Genomic DNA, 20,726 nt, shown 5'->3' on the forward strand with positions numbered 1-20,726 from the left:
AGAGTTGTTTTTGTGATTCAATGCTTGTAACTCATAGTGTTTCACAAGGATCAAGTGCTGAGACCCTTGCTGTTTGTGATATCTGTGAATGATTTTGATATGGATGTAGAAGGCATGATCAGTAAGTTCACAGATTACATTAAGACAGGGTGATATTGATGTGTTGATGAAATGAGCTGAGAAGAGGCAGGTGGAGTTTAATCAGATAAATGTAAGGTGATGGATTTTGGGAACACTAATGAGGCTAGGACATATACCACAAATGGTGGGATCTTATTGAGTATTGAAGAACAGAGAGAACTTGGCGTACAAGTTTAAAGATTCTTGAAGATGGCAATGCAGGTAGATAAGGTGGTTAAGGAAGCATATGGAATACTGGTCTTCATTAATCAAGGCATTGAATAAATGAGAAGGGATGTTATGCTCCAACTTGCTAAATCATTCATTGGACCTCAACTGGAGTACTGCATGTAGTTCTAGTCACCCACTATAGGAAGGATGTGAACGTGTTGGATAGGATGCAAGGGAGATTCACTGGGGGTTGCTAGGGATGGAATATTTCAGTTAAGAGAGACCGGAGCAGCTCAGTCTGTTCTCTTTGGAGCAGTGGAGCCTAACATGTAACAGGATTGGGGTATATAAAGTTATGAGAAATATAGATAGGGTAGACTGTAAGAAACTTTTCAACACATCAGAGGTAGAAAAAGTTGAAGAATATGGATTTTGGTATGGGTAAGAGATTTAGAGGGGATCGCTGGGGAACATTTTCCAGGAAAACTTTGCCAGACAGATTGGGGAAGAGGAATTTCTGACTGCATCAATGAAGTGTGTAGATGACCACTTGAAGACTGTGGACAAAATGCTGGAAGATGGAATTGACATGAATGGGTGCCCACAGGTCACCATGGACATGATGGACTGAATGTTTCAATGCTGAGTGACTCTCAGACCCTATTAGTCCAAATTTATGCAGGGAGAAACTAGAGTTAATGTTTCAGCTGGATGACCTTTCATCAGGTGCTATATGGCCTGCTAAGTACCTTCAGCATTTTTGGATTTTTAGCTAGCAACAAAATATGAAACAGTGGATCTGTTGTCCTCTCAGATAGCTAATGAAATCTCAGAAAAGTATGTAGTGAGATTTTTACTTTACCTAATTCTTTATCTTGTTGATTGTTATTATCCCATATCCATTTTCCTAAACAATAAAGAACTATAACAATTATAATCACAGCCCACAGCTTTTAAGTATGACATCTATCCACCTGATAGGATGAATTACTTGGAAAAGGTACAAATTCTTCTAAAAATTCCTGATGGGGTAAAGAGAATGGGGGAAAAATATCACCATTATATGATTAAAAAGCCAATTAAGTGTCCCTAAATCTTACAAAACAACATTAAGTGCATTTAGTGTACATTTTCTCAGCTACTAAAACTAAACGAATTATACAAAGAAAAGTTGTTAGGATCAAAGATATACATTGAGTAAAGAACTTGTTGGATCATAGAATAGGCTGGGGGTCTTAAAACGGAATTAATTCTGTTCTCAAATACTAAAATTACCAGCCTTGTAGGATTGAAGGATACTAATCAAAGTGCATTGAACATATTCCAAGTGATCATAGTACATCTGATAGGAAAGACAGCACAATCTACACAATGCAGATTGTCTGTGTTTTTCATTCAAAAAATATTTAGTTTATTAAAACTACAGTCGACAAAGCTAAGGAGAAAGGAAATTCAAAACAAAAAATGCTAGATGTATTAAACAGGTTAGGCAGGGTATACACAGAAAGGATTGGGGTTAATATTTCAAGGGATGAGTTTCTGATGCAAAATCATCAGTCAAAAATATTAACTTGATCTTTCCATACAAGATGCCTGACTATGGAGCATTTCCAAAATTTTCTCTTTATTCCAATCTTCAGCATCTGCAATATTTTGCTTTTGTTTTATAAATAAATTAGTGTTTTTTTGTGTAGCAGATAATGTTCACACAAATGTCATGTGCCAATGTATACACCTATGATGATTTGACATCAATTCATTTCTATATTTGTCATTTCATGGAAATTTACTCCCAGTTACCAATATCCTCCTGTGTCACTATTACTGATGAAACCAAGATATAGCAGTGCTCTGCTACTTGTATATTATATAAGCATTAATTTAGAACTGTGAAAAATATAGTAAACTGCTTATGACTAGTTCAAAGATCATTCTCGCTCTGTGTGCATTTTGGGTGCAAGTGTTAAATGTGCACAGCCTGAAATTACCAAGGAATGCTATTACATGCAAAAGAATGAGATAGACAAGAAGGTTGTACAATATCAGTTAAGAATGAGCTGATGGTAAATATGTCAGAAATATATTGGGAATAGGCTAACTACCAGAAGAATCTGGAATCTTCACACTGGAGGATTGCTTCTTTGCAAAATTAGATCCAGTTGCAGATCAGAATAAAGTTGAAGAGAAAAACAGAAAAAAAGATTAGATGTTTGTGATGCCTTTCATAGCCTCAGGTCATTTGAAAATCCTTTACAGCCAAGAAAAGACTGTACTCTTAAATTGTAATCATCTGTAGCGTAGGAAATTCGTAGGCAATTTGTGCATAACAAACTCCTACTAACTGCATTGTGATAGTAGCCAGATAATGTGATTTTTTTTTTGGTAATTTTGTCTGTGATAAAATTGGCCAGAATATCAGTGATAATTCTCCTGCTCTTCTTCTACCATGCTACCTTGTACCTTCACTTCAGGGAAACTGTTATAAAATACCTAACACCGCCCCTCAAATTTCAATAACACTCTGAAACATTCAGAACATCACTTAACCAGGTCAAAACAAAATAACCCACAACATTTCATCAGATCCATAAGGAATTCATGCAAAATTAGAAGGCTGCTTAGAAACATTGATGTACAAACCAGATTAATCTGTTCGAAAGATATCTGGATACACTTCCCTAATCCAGTCAGTATATGAGATGATGTCTGGTTTAAGTAATTCTACCCAGTTTGCTCAACAAAATTTTCTCATGTCAACATTGGAAATGTGGGTGGGGAAGTTTCACACTGTCCTGTCTTAAAATTAATGGGCAAAATTTGTCTCTGTTTGCCAATAACAAACCCAATTTGAGACCAATTATATTCCCCTTCCAACATCCTATTCCATTGAAGTAAATAGAACCAAATGTTTGTTCATCCACAGGCTGATATTATCACACAAGTTCAGCTTAGGCAGCCAAAGATGAGTATCTCCCCCAATTAGTGAAAGCTCCCTAATGAGCCAGTAAAACAGTTCCCTTTCCCAACCAAACAGTATTCATACAGTCTGAAAAGCCCTGGTTTGAGCTGGGATCATGACAGGAACAGCTCCCATTCTTTTCATATGTGCCTGTGTTGGTCCATTCTTGTTGATCTTCACTTCCTCAGTTGGTGTGTACGAAATGAGCATTTTCTCGTCTTTGGCTGATAGTGTGCGAGGTTGCTGGGAGCAGGGGGTGCCATTTCTGATGGACTTAACAGAGCAGGAACCAGACTGTGTGCTTCCTGTACCCACAGAGGACTGTGCGCTGCTAAGCTTTCCCTTTGGTGCCTCAGCATCTTCCCTTGTTGCACAATGAAAAGAAATAGTGAAATGTAATTAAAAGTTTCCTGCTTGAGAAATCTGTACATTCCTTTATTAAAAACTCCAACTAATTGATTAGTAATAACTGACATGTTTTAAATACTTCCTTAAGATATTTTAACTTCCGCCTTAATTTTCTATGTAAGTCATTACCTTTAGTTTGCTCTCTGTATGATGAAAGAAAAGTTAATGATAAAGTCATTTTTTGCAACCTGGTTATGGTCTGAGTTTACTATAAAATGATAGGCTATTCAATGTGGAGATAGTCAGCAGCTTTAAATTCCTGGTTGCTAATGTATTGGAAGACCTGTCCTGAGCCCAACACAGGGGCACAATCATGGGGAAGGTACACCAGCACTTCTACTTTCTTGGAAGCTTATGGAAGTTCAACATGCCCGCCACCCCCCACCCCAAACTCCTCTAACAAACTTCTACAGTTGCACTTTTGAAAGTATCCTGACGCCTTGCATCATGATCTGGTACAGCAATTCAAATGCACAGGAATGTATGAAGCTGCACAGAATAGTGGGCTCAGCCCAAAACATGACAGGCACATCTCTCCCCGCCGTGACGAGTATCTACATGAAGTGGTGCCTCAAGAAGATGACATCAGTTATCAAAGATCACCACCATCCAGGTCACGCAGCTACCTTTGGGCAGGAGATGCAGAAGCCTGAAGCCCCACACCACCAAGTTCAAGAACGACTTCTCTTTAATCATCTGGTTCTTGAACCAGCCCACGCAATCCTAGTCACTTCTTCAGTATAGACAGACTCTGACCATTTTGACTACTTTGCAATACAAAAGCTTTTTTTTTTGTTTTATGCATGTTCTTTGTTTTAAAAATTTTATACAATTAATGTTTATCTTGTCTCTCATGCTGTATGCCTGTGATGGTTTTCATTGCACCTGTGCACACACATATGATAATAAAACTCAACTTTGACTTTGATGCTGGATTCCAAGGATCCCTTTTAGCTGAGGCTTGAATCAAACTAATGTTAGAAGGACTACTAAGAGAAGCTGATGATCTTGAGAAATGCTTTCTTTGATCACAATTTTAAGTACTATCACTTTGGAGCGGACTGTAAAATTCAGGCTAATGGAAGCAGAGATTCAATTTATTTCAAATGCACTTCCCAGACCAATTGCCTCTACCACGAGGGAGTGTGGGGCAGTAAGATGTCCTCCAAGCTGCATAGCAAATCCACTAAATTGATGGCTCTTCATCATCACTGGAATGTTATTTGAAACCTCTGTCCAAGATCACCATGGGAGTACCTTTAACCAAGGGATTGCAGTGGTTCCAGCTGCCAACTCACCACCACTTACCCCATGGGCAACTAGGGATGGAATGAATGCTGTTCCTTCTTTCTTTCTAGCAAGGGGAACTCAATAAGGCCAATTTGAACATTTTAATAGACATTTGATTACTTTAAATGTTAGGGTGCTGCCAATTGCCCGATCTTTCACAGTGCCCAGACTATAGCTTCCTGTCCCCAAACAATGTGCAGCACGATTGTTAGCATAGAATTGGTTTGGAGTCTGAATGACAGTTTGGCATAATGCAGCAAATGGGCAAGTAGTTGGCAGCACCCACATAATGGCCTTAAGATCAAGGAAAGCTTTGCCTCTTGGCTATCAGATCTCCTGCTGCTGGGTTACGTTTGTGAATATCAAAAGAATTCATAAATAAAGTTACTTATGCCATTAAAAATAAAATCATTAAAAATTAAAATAAAGACTAATATTCACACAAACACCTAAAACGATTTGTGGAAGTACATTGTTCTTTGAAAGTGGCATCACAGATAGACAGGGAGGTGAAGAAGGCACTTAGCACACTTGCCTTCAAAAGTTACGGTCCTGAGTATAGGAGTTGGGACATTATGTTGTAATTGTACAAGACACTGGTGAGGCTGCATTTGGGGTACTTTGTACAGTTTTGGCTACGCCATTATGTGAAATATAAGAAAGGCATTAAATTGGAAAGAGTGAAAAGATTTACAAGCATGTTGCAAGGACTCAAGGGCCTGGTTATAGGGAAAAGTTGAGCAGGTTAGATTTTTGTTCTTGGACTGTAGGAGACTGAGGGATGACTCAATATGAGTGTATAAAATCATGAGGGACATTGATTGAGTGACTGCATACAGTCTTTTCTCCAAGGAAAGTGAATCAAAAGCTGGAGGGCATAGGTTTAAGGTGGGGAAAGTGAGAGGGGAAACATTTAAAAGGACCCCGAGCAGAAACTTCGTCATGCAGAAGGTGAGGTGTATATAGAATGAGTTGCCAGAGGCATTTAAAAGACATGTGGACAGGTATATGGATAGGAAAGGTTGAGAGGGGTATGAGCCAAATGCAGGCAAATGGGCAATTAGATGAGACCTTGGTCAGAATAGACATATTGGGCCTAAGGGCCTGTTATTCTGGTGTATTACTTTATGAATAAAAACATTTAAAATTACTTAATTAATTCAAACAGAATATCTATTTTTACTCTGATCACATTTCTTCCATCACTGTGGTACACTTATTGGAGCCATACTACCAGTGATTAAGCAGCAGGGTGACTGGGAACATTGTGATGTGCTTAATAGAGACAAGCACTGTGATGTTTGCAGCAATCGTGAGCTGCAAATCTGTTTGAAACTCGGTCACTTTACAGCTGAACACCAAGTTGAAAAGATGAAAGAGAAAATAATACGTCCTAGCTGTACTGCAGATGGCGAGAAGTGACATCAGCAGCATTAGACTGTTTGGTTCATGAAAACATTTGTGTGGCACCATGACAGGATCAGGAATGAGTAAACAATGTTTAAAATATAAACATTGCACGAACTCAGATGCTGAGGCTTTTTGGGGTTAGAATTAAGCTATAGAAATGAGTCTTCTGCATAGGATTTCTGACCAGAAACATGTCTCTGCCATACTTTGCCAGAGGTTAGTAACAATAACATGCTTATTCAACATCTTAGGGATAGCATCTACAGACCACAAATTTGCACCTTGGACTGCTAGCTAGACAGTACCTTATCTCATTCGGTTGTTCCTCTTCCTCATATTTATGTTTTGCTTTCCTGTATAGTGTAAACCAAACAATAAGGAAGATTAACAGCAGCCCAAGTATAACTCCGATAACAGCACCAGCAATGATCCCAGGGTCTTTTGCATCTGGAAATGAAAAGAAAGCAAACAAATTAATATTGACATCTGAATCTAATTAAATTAAGTTGAATGTATGTATGTTTGTATGGTTTTGTGTTTAAGTAGTCTTTTTGATGACATTTTTTCTACCTGCATCCACCATTTCTAAAAGTAAACATATTTCACTCTGTTTATTTGTGCTGAATTCAGTAATGATGGATTTCAGGGCAGAAATGTTGAGTATTAGAGAACATGCATTTAAGGTAAGAGGGGAAGGTTGAGAGGAGATGTGTGGGGCAAGGATTTTTTTACACACAGAGACTGGTAGGTGCCTGGGTGGGGGTTGGGGAGCGTGCTGGCAGCAGATACAATAGTGGTGTTTAATGGCTGTCAGATAGATGGAGAGATATGGATCACATACAGGCATAAGAGCACAAGTTTAAATCAGCATCATGTTTGGTGCAGACATTGTGGGCCGAAGGCATTTCTCTGTGTGGTTCTGTTTGATGTTCTATGTACAATGTTTGTATTACCATCCTAGCATTGTGAATAAATTTGAAGTACTTTTGCCTGGAATTGCTGATTTCTTTGGTGTTTGTAGACTACTCACAGATAATTGTGATGTTCACCGAGCAGCTTTCCTGCCCTGCCTCATTGGTAGCACTGCACCGGTACACTCCAGCATTCGTGTGGCTCAAGTTCCTCAGCAGCAACATTTCTGGGGTTTTTGAATCTGAATAAATTGAAGGACGGCTCAGTGAAACAAAAAATAAAGTCTGCACAGTTTGGAGCTCTGAAATAAAAACACAAGTTACTGGGAAAACTCAGCCGATCAGGCAACATTCATGGAAAGAGAAATAGTCAACGTTCCAGGCTTGCTGAGTGGTTTTCTGGCATTTTCCAGTTTTATTTCAGTGCAGTTAAATGATGCATTTAGCATGGGCCATGTTGATAAGCCAACAATTTAAAGTTATTTGACAGATTGCACGATATGAAACCTTCAACATGTTTTTAATTTATCAAAATTTCTATCATATTTTAACTGAATATATTTATGGAACAAACTGAACAAAGTTCCCCTACAGATTCCTTTGTCCCTTTGTTTCCAGAGTATTGTTTCTTCCTTTCTTAGTAAAGATTTTACTTTACATAAAGGGGATTTTATGACCTAGTTTAACAAATGTCATTCTGTAACTAGACACCATGATGAAATAAGACCCTACCAACTCTCTTTATGTGACAGCTCTTAACCTTCACTTTGCATTGCACAATGAAAAACAAGATCTTATAACCAGGTAATTTTGTAGTTGACACTTCCTGATCCATTACATCCTACACTGTGGCTGACTGCAGTTACTGCCTCCAGATCCGGGATTTGGATTAGTTCAAGCATTAGTTAACTGCATTTTTGGTTCCATTTTGTTTGTCCAACTCGCAGGTGCAGATTAATTCAGTATCACTACTAGCTGTAACTGCAGGTAAAATGCTTTTCAGAACATTTCAATTGTTTGAAATTATGGCTGAGAATTCAAATCTTGGGTTAGTTGAAACTTCTAATGTCATCCTCAGTAAGGTTACATTCAAAAAGGGTAAAGCTCTGAAAATTTAAAGGGATGTAACATGCAAGGGAGCGATTTCACTATGATAAGATATAAGGTCATAAGACATCAGAACAAAATTAGGCCTTTTGGCCCACCGAGTCTGCTCCATCATGGCTGATTTTTTATCCCTCTCACACTCTCCTGCTTTTTCCCCAACATTTTTGACACCCTCATTAATCCAGAAGATGGCGCCAGCAAGCAATGCAACTAAGGTGACATCCTTCAGCTGGTTCATAAAATGATTTCTTTCACTTTGTTTACTTCATCTTTTTCTTTCAAATGTGCTTCTGCTACTGTTGGAGCCTGTGATTTACATTTTGATGATGTGTTTTCAGGCCCATTTAGTGATCTGGCGCTTTGCTGTCTCCGTGAGATTTCGAGCAAAGTGTGCAGCCAGGAGGACAAGAAGCCAGGAGATGGAGCATGAGCCCACAATTGACTCCATTTCTCACTAATCTCACCGATTAAAGCGCCAAGAAAGATTGAAAATCAATGAGGAAATGGGAAGGCGAGTTGGGTGTTCAGCACCATCTGCCTGTGTGTAACCAGTCTCTCTCTTGCTCGCACTTGCTGCACACGAAAGAAGGTGTCTCATGCTGAAGGATGGTGCTGGAGTCTAGGGTCTTGGTGATGCACCATCAATAATTCTTGGAGACGTGAGGCGAGATAGGCTTTTATTAGCTGGAAGAGAGCAGTCAGCAGCAAGAGACCATCACACAGCATCTCGGAGACTGAGGGGGGAGCAGTGCCTCCAATCACCTTTATACAGGGGTCTGTGGGAGGAGCCACAGGAGCAGTCAGCAGAGGGCGTGTCCAGACAGGTATATGTAGTTCACCACAATTGGGCAAGGTTTAATCAACGCGGTTTATGGATTGGACTCTGTAGTTCATGATATGATGTGTCTCTGGTTTCCGCTCACTTCTGTTTTGTTGCTGTTTCTGTGTGATTTTGATTGGGGTGGACAAGCGCTATGGCCTGTAGATAGTGAGAGACATGGCATTGGATTGAACTGAGTTGAACTGAACTGAATATGCCTGGACTCTTTCGTGTCTTTGTGATTTGATGTTTTTAGCAATTTTTCTGCCATTTGTGCAATTTGTTCTTTTTTATGCACGTTGGGGGTTTGATGTTTTCTTTAAACTGAATCCATGGTTTTCTTTGTTTTGTGGCTGTCTGTGGGAAGACGAATCTCAGGGTTGTATACTGCATTCATACTTTGATAATAAATGGGCTTTGAATCATTAAATCTTGAATCAAGAACCTATCAACCTCCACTTTAAATATACTCAATAACTTGGCCTCTGCAGCCGTCAGTAGTAATGAATTCCATGGATTCACCAACCTACCCCTAAAGAAATTCCATCTCCTCTCTGTTTTAAATGGATGTCCCTCAATTCTGAGGCTGTGACTTCTGGTCCTAGACTCCCCCACTATAGGAAACAACCTCTCCACATCCACTCTATCTTGGCCTTTCAATATTCAATAGGGTTCAATGAGATCCTCCCTTCATTCTTCTAAATTCCAGTGAGTACAGGCCCAGAACCATCAAATACTCATATGTTAACCGTTTCATTCCAGGAATCATTCTCATGAACCTCCTCTGGACCCTCTCCAATGCTAGCATATCTTTTCTTAGATAAGGGGCCCAAAACTGCTTACAATACTCCAAGAGCAGTCTGCCTCGTAAAGCGTCAGCTTTATATTCTAGTTTAATCCTTGCTTTTATATTCTAGTCCTCTTGAAAGAAATGCTAACACTGCATTTGCCTTCTTTACCACTGCAAATTAACTTTTAGAGAATCTTGTACGAGGACTCCCAAGTCCTTTCGCACCTCTGAGTTTTGAATTTTTTCCCCATTTAGAAAATAGTCTGCAGCTTTATTCCTTCTACCAAAGTGCATGACCATGCAGGGAATTACACTGTATACCATCAGCCACTTTGCCCATTGTCCTAATCTGTCCAAGCCCTTCTTCAGACTCTCTGCTTCCTCAAAACTACCTGCCCCTGCACCTGCTGTATCTTCATATCGTGCACAGACTTGGCCACAAAGTCATCAATTCCATCATCCAAAATGTTGACACATAATATGAAAAGTGGTCCCAGTACAAACCCTGCGGAACAGCACTAGTCACCATCAGCCAACCAATAGGACCCATTATTCCTATTCTTTGTCTCCTGCCCATCAGCCAATCTTCTGTGCATGCTGGTATCTTTCCTGTAATACCATGGGTTTGTGGTGACCCACTTCCAGCGCACTCGAACCGGCTCACAAAGTGACGCGAACCAGCATTGAGGCCGGTCCCAAAGAGGGCACCAAGCTATCTTCACCAGCAAGGGGAAAAGCCTGCGCACAGGATGGGACTGTGAATATGTGCCCCCTGCAGCATTCCCACCTGGGGAGGGCAGGAAGGCTTTAAAGCGAGGCCGCAAAGTTTGAATAAACCTCTTTTTGCAACTGCAGCTCACCGACTATGTGTTGTTATTTCAGTGCTGCGTGTAGCACACCACTACAATTGGTGACCCCGACTGCCCAAATGATACTTGGGCCGAAGAGGAACGATGCCGCATCTGTTCATGCAGTTTCATTAAAGCTGCCAAGCTTCTGGACTCTGCGACCTCACCTATGGTTCCAGCAAGCAGAGGCCCAATTCCACATTCGGCAGATAGCCTCGGATGCCACACGTTACTACTACGTGGTGAGCTCCCTCGACCAGGAGACAGCGGCCCAGGTTGAGGAGTTCATACAGTCGCCCCCAGTGAACAGCAAATACACAGAATTCAAAGCCTTGCTCATAAGGACTTTCGGACTCTCACGGCGCGAGTGAGCTGCCCGCTTACTGCACCTGGATGGTTTGGGAGACGTTGGCATCGATGAACAAGATGCTGGCCCTGGCTATCGGACACAAGCCCTGCCTCATGTTTGAGCAGGCGTTCCTGGAGCAGCTGCCCGAGGACATACGCCTGCTGCTGTCCGACACGGATTTCAGTGTCCCCCGGAAGGTGGCGGCCTGGGCGGACATGCTGTGGAACGCCAAGAAGGAGAGTGGGGCGTCCGCCGCACAGATCACCAGGCCACGCTCCCAGCAGCAAACCAGACCAGGCCCGGCAGCAGAGCCCACTAACCCCAGAGGGAGGGGTGAGGAGACCAACGAACAATGGTGTTTTTACCACGCAGAAGCCCGCCGCTGTAGCCCACCCTGCAAGTTCCTGGGAAACGCCAGGGCCAGCCACTGCTGATGGCTATGGCGGCTGGCCATCAGGATAGTCTCCTGTATGTCTGAGACAAGCAGTCGGGACACCGCTTTTTGGTCGACACTGGAGCCGAGATCAGCGTCTTACCTCCAACAAGTTACGACACCCACAACAGAGAACTGGGTCCCACCCTGTGGGCCGCGAATGGCAGCACAGTAAGGACAGCACAGCACGCGTACGGTGCGGCTACAGTTCAGCTCCAGCCGGTTCACGTGGGACTTCACACTGGCCGCCGTAGCCCAACCACTCCTGGGAGTGGATTTTTTGCGGGCTTACAGCCTACTGGTCGACCTGCAAGAGAAGAGGATGGTCCACGCCGAGACCTTTCAGATGTTCTCCCTGGGAGAAGCCCGGTTGCCGGCCCCACACTTAGACTCCATCACGCTGTCCGACAACGACTTCACCAGAGTCCTGGTGGATTTCCCATCGGTCCTGGCACCGCAGTTCACGGCAGCCATGCCCAGACACAGCGTACAGCACCACATCCTGACCCAGGGACCACCCCTTCACGCCCGCGCTCGGCGGCTTCCCCCGGACAAGCTCCGACTGGCGAAGGAGGAGTTCAAGAGGATGGAGGAATTGGGGATCATATGGCAGTCTGACAGCCCATGGGCCTCCCCACTGCACATGGTGCCCAAAGCAACAGGCGGCTGGAGATCATGCAGCGACTACCGCAGGCTGAACGAGGCTACAACACCGACCGCTACCCTGTGCCACACATTCAGGACTTTGCAGCAAACCTGCATGGCGCACGGATCTTCTCCAAGGTAGACCTCGTCCGGGGATACCATCAAATCCCGATGCATCCTGACGACGTCCCCAAAACAGCTCTCATCACCCCGTTCGGCCTTTTCGAGTTCCTCCGCATGCCGTTCGGCCTAAAGAATGCCGCACAGACATTTCAGCGGTTATTGGACACGGTGGGACGGGACCTGGACTTCGCGTTCATCTACTTGGACGACATCCTCATAGCCAGCAGCAGTCGTCAGGAGCATCTGTCCCACCTCCATCAACTCTACGCCCGATTGAGTGAGTACGGTCTAACAATCAACCCGGTCAAATGCCAGTTCGGGCTCGACACCATCGACTTCCTGGGCCACAGGATTACTAAAGACAGGGCAACCCCTCTGCCCGCCAAGGTAGATGCGGTCCGCCATTTCCCCCGACCCACCACAATCAAAGGCCTGCAGGAATTCGTAGGTATGGTCAATTTCTACCATGGCTTCCTCCCTTCCGCAGCCCAAATCATGTGCCCCCTGTTCGCCCTGATGTCGGGTAAGGGCAAGGACACTACCTGGGACGGGGAGTCCGCAGCCGCTTTCGTTAAAACCAAAGAAGCCTTGGTGAACGCTGCAACGCTAGTGCACCCCAGAACGGACATCCCTACCGCCCTCACAGTGGACGCATCTAACACGGCAGTCGGTGGAGTGCTGGAGCAACTCATCGAGGGCTGCTGGCAACCCCTGGCGTTTTTCAGCAAACACCTGCGGCCCCCCGAGCTCAAATACAGTGTTTTCGACCAGAAACTGTTGGCGCTATACCTGGCAATCCGGCATTTCAGGTACTTCTTAGAAGGTCGGCCCTTCACCGCATTCACGGACCACAAGCCTCTTACCTTTGCGTTCACGAAGGTGTATGACCCCTGGTCGTCCCGCCAGCAGCGACATCTGTCCTACATCTCCGAATACACAACGGATGTCCGCATGTCTCGGGAAAGGACAATGTCGTGGCGGACACCCTCTCCCGCCCTAACATCCAAGCCCTGTCCCAGGGGTAGACTATGAAGCACTGGCAGAGGCGCAGCAGGCAGATGAGGAGATCCCGAGTTACAGGACTACAGTCTCCGGTTTTCAGCTCCAGGACCTCCCCGTAGGCCCACATGAGAGGACCCACTGGCCAACCCCGCCCCATCATCCCGGCAAACTGGCGGTGGCGCGTTTTCAACTCCATTCACAACTTAGCGCACCCCTCCAGCAGGACAACCGTCCGGATGGTCTCCAGCAGGTTTGTTTGGCATGGACTCTGCAAGCAGGTCAGTGAATGGGCCAAAACGTGCAGGCACTGCCAAACAGCCGAGGTGCAGCGGCACACTAAAGCCCTGCCGCAGCAGTTCCATCCCGCCCACCGGCGTTTCGACCACATTCATGTAGATATTGTGGGCCCCCTGCCAGTGTCGTGAGGAGCGTGGCACCTCCTGACTATTGTGGATCAGTTCACAAGATGGCTAGGGGTGGTCCCGCTCACCGACACCACCTCCGAATCCTGTGCCCGGGCACTGATTGCAACCTGGGTATCTCGCTTTGGTATACCGGCCCACATTACCTCTGACAGAGGCACCCAGTTCACCTCCGGTCTGTGGTCAGCTATGGCCAGCCTTTTGGAGACACAGCTGCACCACACAACTGCCTACCACCCACAGTTGAACGGCCTGGTGGAGCGTTTCCACCGTCACCTGAAGTCGGCTCTCATGGCCCGCCTCAAAGGGCCTAACTGGGTGGACAAGCTTCCCTGGGTCCTGCATGGAATCCGCACAGCGCCCAAAGAGGATCTCCACACCTCGTCGGCCGAGTTGGTGTACAGCGCACCCCTGGTCATCCCAGGAGAGTTCATACCAGCCCCAAGGGGGCAAGAGGAAGAACCCGCAGCAGTCCTGGGCAGACTACGCGAGAGGCTCGGTGACCTGGCCCCCATACCCACTTCGCAGCATGGGCAGAACCTGACCTGCGTATCCAAAGACCTGCAGAACTGTAAGTTTGTGTTTGTACGACGGGGCGGACATCGGGCACCGCTACAGCGGCCCTACGAGGGGCCATTTACAGTGATCAGAAACAACGGGTCCACATTCATGCTGGACATTGGGGGGGAAAGAGGAAGTTTTCACGGTGGACCGACTCAAACCAGCCCATGTGGACTTGGCACAGCCAGTCAAGATTCAGGCACCGCGGTGCAGAGGCAGACCTCCCAAACAGAGACCGACCCAGACTGTGGACATTGGGGGGTGTATCGCCGGTTCTGGGGGGGAGGAGGTGGTTATGTGGTGACCCACTTCCCAGCGCACTCGAACCGGCTCACAAAGCGCCGGCATAGAGGCCGGTCCCAAAAAGGGCACCAAGCCTGCTTCACCAGCAAGGGGAAAAGCCCGCGCGCGGTACGGGACTGTGAATACGCGCCCCCTACAGCATTCCCGCCTGGGGAGGGCGGGATCAGGAAGGCTTTAAAGCGAGGCCGCGAAGTTTGAATAAATCTCTTTTTCAACTGCAACTCACCGACTGTGTGTCGTTATTTCAGCGCTGCGTGTAGCACACCGCTACAGGTTCTTATTTTCTTAAGCAGCCTCATGTTCAGCATCTCATCAAAGGCCTTCTGAAAATCCAAGTAAACAACATCCACTGTCTCTCTTTTGTCTATCCGATCTGTTACTTCCTCAAAGTATTCCAACAGATCTGCCAGGCAAGATTTCCCCTTAAGGAAACTCTGCTGACTTTAGCCTATTTTGTCATATGCCTCGAAGTACCCTGAAACCTCATCCTTAATAATGGACTTCAACATCTTTTCAACCACTGAAGTCAGGCTAACTGATCTATAGTTTCTTTTCTGCTGTCTTCCTGCCTTCATAAAGAGTGGAGCGACATCTGCAATTTTTCACTTCTCAGTAACCATTCCAGAATCTAGCAATTCTTGAAAGATCATTACTAATGCCTTTACAGTATCTTCAGCTACCTCTTTCAGAATCCTGGGGTGTATGCCATCTCACTCAAGTGACTTACCTACCTTGAGACCTTTCAGTTTTCCAAGAACCTTCTCCCTAGTAAAGTTGCTGCAATTTCAGTTTTAATGCTCATATACATTTTTTTCTATCAACAAAGACTTCCATGAGCCTTCTGTCTTAAATTCAGACAAAAGATCCAACATTGGTATGCTTTGGGTCATCTGTCCTCATCCTCATAACAGATACTGGCCAGTTTTTTTTTCCAATAATGCATTTTTTATTTACCTATGCAAATTATTTGTCAAGTACTGATTGTAAGTATAACACCACTAATGGAAAAGCAAAATCTACATAGCAATGGAATACATTCCACTCTTCTATAAAATTTTAATCACCAACCTAGATGTAAACGGGTTTGATCTTTGGCCTTTTGTCCTTCTGCATCCAGATGTTCCCACCTGTAGAAGATAGGTTCAGTGCCTTTCTCTGATCTACATTGAAGTTTGACGTCATTTCCTTGCAGTAACTGCCCTTGTGTCCAGCACTTGGGTTTAGAAGGTCTGACTGATGCAGAAGAAAAGATATTTGGTTGAGGTTATACTTTTAAATCAGCATGTTGCATCTAGAGCAGTCATTAACTCTATTATCGTTAATTACAAAAATTATTAAAGATACACATTCAAGTGTATTTAGTATTGTGTGGGTTACCTGCATTTCAGGAGTTCATACAATGGCTATTACATTTTTAGTTGTCTTTCCTCCATCCCCAATAAAAATAGAAGTAGAAGACAGCAAAAGAGCATTGATGATAAAAGAGGATGTATTTGAAAACAAAACAGCTTGTTCCAATTGTTTAGCTCAATGTGACACTGCCATATGTTGCTTGATGAGTGAGTCGTGACTATTCCTTAGTTACTCACTCATCTAGTTACATACACTTATGAGCTCAGAGCAAGGTACATAGTAACCAACAAATTGTCTTCTTCATGGTCCCTTTTAAACATTCTGAAGTATTTATTTACTTTTATTATAAAACCTGTTTAGCACTCTGACCTAATGACAGCAAAAGGTGGCAGGATTCTGTTTGGAAATCTTCCCCCCCCCCCCACCCCCCATGCTGTGGTGTTTTGACTCCACAGTGTGAATCTTCTTTTGAACAGAATCCAAGCCTGGAAGTCCGCATGATTGACACACATACCTTCCATCTGGGCAGGAAACAATCCAAGATCATGTTGGCTGTGCAAGGGCAGGGCTAATATGGGGAGTAGGCAAGATTGTATTAGAAAGCAGTGGCATTTTCAGCAGCTTGGATTTTGGGGTTAGGTGGAGGGAGAGCTCCTGCTCCTGCTGACTTGAAAGTTGTTTTCCTAGGACCTTTTTTGTGCTGTTCCTAAATGCCCTTCATCTATTGCCTTTCCTGACACTAGGAAAACAGGATTAAGACCATAGAGCAGGATAAATCTGAAATTCTGAATTTAACTACACAATCCACTTTCCAGGAGAGGATTGGCTGTGGCGAAACCTGCACCAGGTGGGCTGTCATTAGATTTGAGATGTTTTTAAGTTTTAAAAGCCTTCTCAAACTGAATCATTTTGTTTTTAAATTGATATTCACTAAGTTGATGCCTTCAGACAAAATCTCTCACTTACTGTCTTGCTATCTATGTGGGACTTGGAAGATTGACTGACACTTTTAAGAATCTTACTGGAATTGCATTTTATGCTCTGATAAAAAGATTCCCAAATTATCTGGCATCACCTGATAAAGTATAAATTCACCCTAGAGAGATTGGAAACAATTGCTCAGGTTATTTCTTCGAAACATACAGTAGGTGGCACTCCAGGAAAAGGTACAGTTGTGCAATTGGAATTGTCAAGAAATTCACTCTCAGTCAAAAATACTAAATATGCTGCATGCAGATCAGTTTATTATCACAGACATATGTTGTGAAATGTGGTGTTTTGTGCAATACATAAGAATTACTGTTGGTTACAATAACATATATAAAAATAAATAAATAATGCAAATAGCAAAGTAGAGTCTTAGAGTCATAAAGAAGTACAAAACAGAAACAGACCCCTATTTAGTCTATGCCGAACCATAGGCAGGTATTGAGGTAGTGTTCATGGGCCATTCAGAAGTTTGATGGTGATGGTGATCTGCTCCCAAAACACTGAGTGTGCATCTTCAGGCTCTTGTACCTCCTCTGTAGTCTCTGGTTTTGTGATGTAGTAGCACTACTAGTTGTCCAATGTGCTGTCAGTCAGTAATTACATACAATCAAATCATATCTCAGCCAGCAGATGAACTTACTATTCTCATCATTCCATTTTGACATTGTAACCTTGACAGTTTGGCAAGAGTCTTCCGTGGTCAAAGAAAATTGGTTCCTTGTAGACTTCAGTAACTTGTGCTTAAATCAAACTTTTCATGAACTCTGGATGATTCAAACTGCTCCACAGCCAATTAAGTATTTTTTTTTTTTACCTTTGTTATGTGGTCACTGTAGAAAATGTAGGTGACCTGGGAGCAGATTTTAAACAGAGAATGGTCCACTAAGATGCACTGAGATAACGATGAAATAATTTATTTCTAATGAAGGTAGTTAAGGGAGAAATATTGGCCTAGATATCAGGTAGAAGTCCCTCGCTATTCTCTGATTCCTGTCAGGGAATCTTTTATGTTATAAGGTAGATGGGTCAACAGGTAATGTCAACAGGATGCTTATTAAAAATGCACACCTTGTGGGAAAATATGCAATGGAACAAATCAAATTCCAATGGCAGTATGTGCAAGGAGTGAATGCCCAATATAGTTAAAAGAGAAGTTAGACTGTACTGCCTTTGCTGAGGTGTGTAACATCAACTGGAGAGTCAGCCAAACTCCATTCAAAAATGACATGAGAGTCAGGGAAAAGCCTCCCAACTCCTTGGTTTTATTTCAGACTCAATGGCATGACAGAGTGAGTAAGGAGCGAAACTGAAAAACAACAAAATACAGTGCCATCACCTTGCTGTTCCATTCCCACAAGTAAATATACACAGGTAAGTAAGAACTTAGCTCAGTTTCCTGCATGTGAATATTATAACATTCCAACAAGTAAATTCTACAGGTCAACAGTGTCTAATAAATTCAAAAATAACATTCTATTTCAGCAAAATCTTATTGATACTTTCAGCTTAACTTCTAAACAATACAACATTAACTTATGAGCAATGCTTCTACTGGGGAACAACAGGATGGCTTTGGATAGAAACTTCTTTCACTCCTAACATAAGCCTCTGGCCCACTGCCAGCCAATGTGCTTTCCTACTCACTACTTCCTGGCTGCACAGGAAGTGACCTAATACAGATCAGCAATTGCTCATTAAAATAAAAGCTGAACATGCTTAATCATATAAAGAAACATAAATGAATTGCCCGAAAGGCTGAACACTCCTTGCCTAACATTGTGAGGTCACCTCTAAATACTTTGCAATGGTGTTTACCGAAAAAAAAACTACTGAGACAGGTCTCAGGAAGGTCCTAGAAGAACCTTGGTCTTTGGTCTTGACCTCTACCTTCCGGACTCCTCCATTCCTTTCAGGGAAGGCAACAGTAACCTTAGCCATGGGCTACTCATCGCAGGTAGCTAGACTGTTTCACAAGAGCACGACAGCTCCCAATTTTAGATCCCTACAGGCTTTCATCCAGTTCTGGCGGCTCTGCAGAGTTGGGAGGTACTCATGGCACCAGCGAGTCCAGAACTTATTGGTGAGAATTTGTACCTGTCTCCACTGTCAACTGAGAAGATTCTTATTCATATAGTCTCCAAGTGGAGGGCTACTCCAATGTTTTGAGTGAGTACCATTGCAGGCGACACTCTAAATGGTGAGTTGGGGTCTGTGGAAACTGGAACGAGAGCTCTCACGTTTATTATTGCTGCAGCCCCCACCACAAGGTACATACGACTTCATGGGTAAAACGAGTGTTCTCCTGGAGCAGCAAGATTCTTCTCGCAACCTCAATTATGCACTCTCATGAGCCACCCATGTGGAAGGCATGAGGGAGGGTTGAGCTCCCACGTGCATCCTTATTGACTCGGCATGTTGGTCTCCTGTTGCTCTTTCTCTAGTTCTAGTTCCTTACTGCCTGCTGCAAAATTGGGCCCACAGATCGCAAAAAGCACCTGAGTGGACTGAAGTATCCATAGACCGCTCTTGAGCTCAAGCACCTCAGCAGCACTGCCCACCATTTGCTTTGTGGCTAGCCTCCTCTTGTACATCTGGCGGTGACTAACCAGGGTCCAAAGACATCCAGCCCACCATACATGAAGGGAAAGTAGGTCCTTGGGAGGCAGGTCTGTTCCTCCATTTTGCCACAGCACTTCTGGCAGATGATACATTCATGCAGAACTGAGTTGAAGAGCCTCTTAGTTCCTATGATTGACAAACCTGCTGCTCTAATGGCTCCTTCCGGTCTTGATGTTTCACCAGGTCATGACAGTGTTGTACTAGCAGCAAGGAGATATGGCTGCCCTTGGGCAACATAAGGGGATTATGTCCAAGTGTGCAAGTTTCAGCCAGCCTACAATGCAGATGAGATTGTTCTCAATTATAGGTTAGAGCTCCAGAACAGTGTTGCCGTTGGCTACAGATTTCCTAAGAGCAAGTGTTGCAAACTCTTCTGGGAAGGCTCCTCTCTGAGCAGCACTGACAACAGCATCTCTGGCCTGAGACAACTGATTTGGAGTACACCGTAAGTTCCATCCCTTATACCTATTAAGCTAGTTGGAGTGTCTGTGAGCTCTAATGAGCGAGCACATGGTTGAGAAGTGCTGGAAACGTTCAGTGGTAAGGTTTTCTGTTGAATCCTGACAATGAAGCTGCTCGTCTATGACGAATTTCCACATCTTTCTCTGGCTTTCTTTACAGAGTGCACTTTAGGGAGGTGAGACGGGTAGGGGCCTGGTCACGATTGTTGGGTATACACTGCTGGGGAACTCTAAGGGGAGAGAAGCAACCCAACTATTTGCCTCATCCCTGCAGACTTCCTTGTCCATTGTTTTCAATGGAATGGGCAGGTTTGGTGTCAGACTTTGTCTGGTTGAACACAGTTAATTCAAGTGTCTCCTCTGTTACCCTGCTAATCTTGGATGGACTGTTGCGTCGCCCCCTGTCTTGACTGACTTTCTCATTCAACGGCATGAAGCTGTTGCAGGTCATCTCCAGCACACTGGTCTTGAATGTGCCCACACTTGGCTTATGTGCATTTCCCAAGCACACATCACCCGCCAGCAACCTGCCCAGTTTCAATCAGTTTCAAGGGGCATCATGTTGTCCATTGACATTCTGCCTGACTTCATGCACCCTTACAATGTCTCTCCGAAGCAAGGTGAGGATCTC

General features: G+C 44.0%; 1 protein-coding gene across 1 annotated transcript in view; it reads right to left on the minus strand.

Annotated features, from left to right (window-relative positions):
• Positions 1-2,914: 2,914 nt before the first annotated feature.
• The window catches only part of LOC132385295 (CXADR-like membrane protein), a 113,082-nt gene continuing 95,270 nt past the window's right edge, over positions 2,915-20,726 (minus strand). The window contains exons 4-7 of the mRNA XM_059957316.1: positions 15,741-15,905; positions 7,389-7,511; positions 6,664-6,805; positions 2,915-3,614 (exon numbers count right to left, since the gene is read on the minus strand). Of these exons, the coding sequence (XP_059813299.1) occupies positions 3,329-3,614; positions 6,664-6,805; positions 7,389-7,511; positions 15,741-15,905 (716 nt within the window). The 3' untranslated portion in view covers positions 2,915-3,328. The remainder of the gene's footprint in view (positions 3,615-6,663; positions 6,806-7,388; positions 7,512-15,740; positions 15,906-20,726) is intronic.

The sequence above is a fragment of the Hypanus sabinus genome, chromosome X2 (assembly GCF_030144855.1).
Source record: "Hypanus sabinus isolate sHypSab1 chromosome X2, sHypSab1.hap1, whole genome shotgun sequence".
Classification (NCBI taxonomy): Eukaryota; Metazoa; Chordata; class Chondrichthyes; order Myliobatiformes; family Dasyatidae; genus Hypanus; species Hypanus sabinus.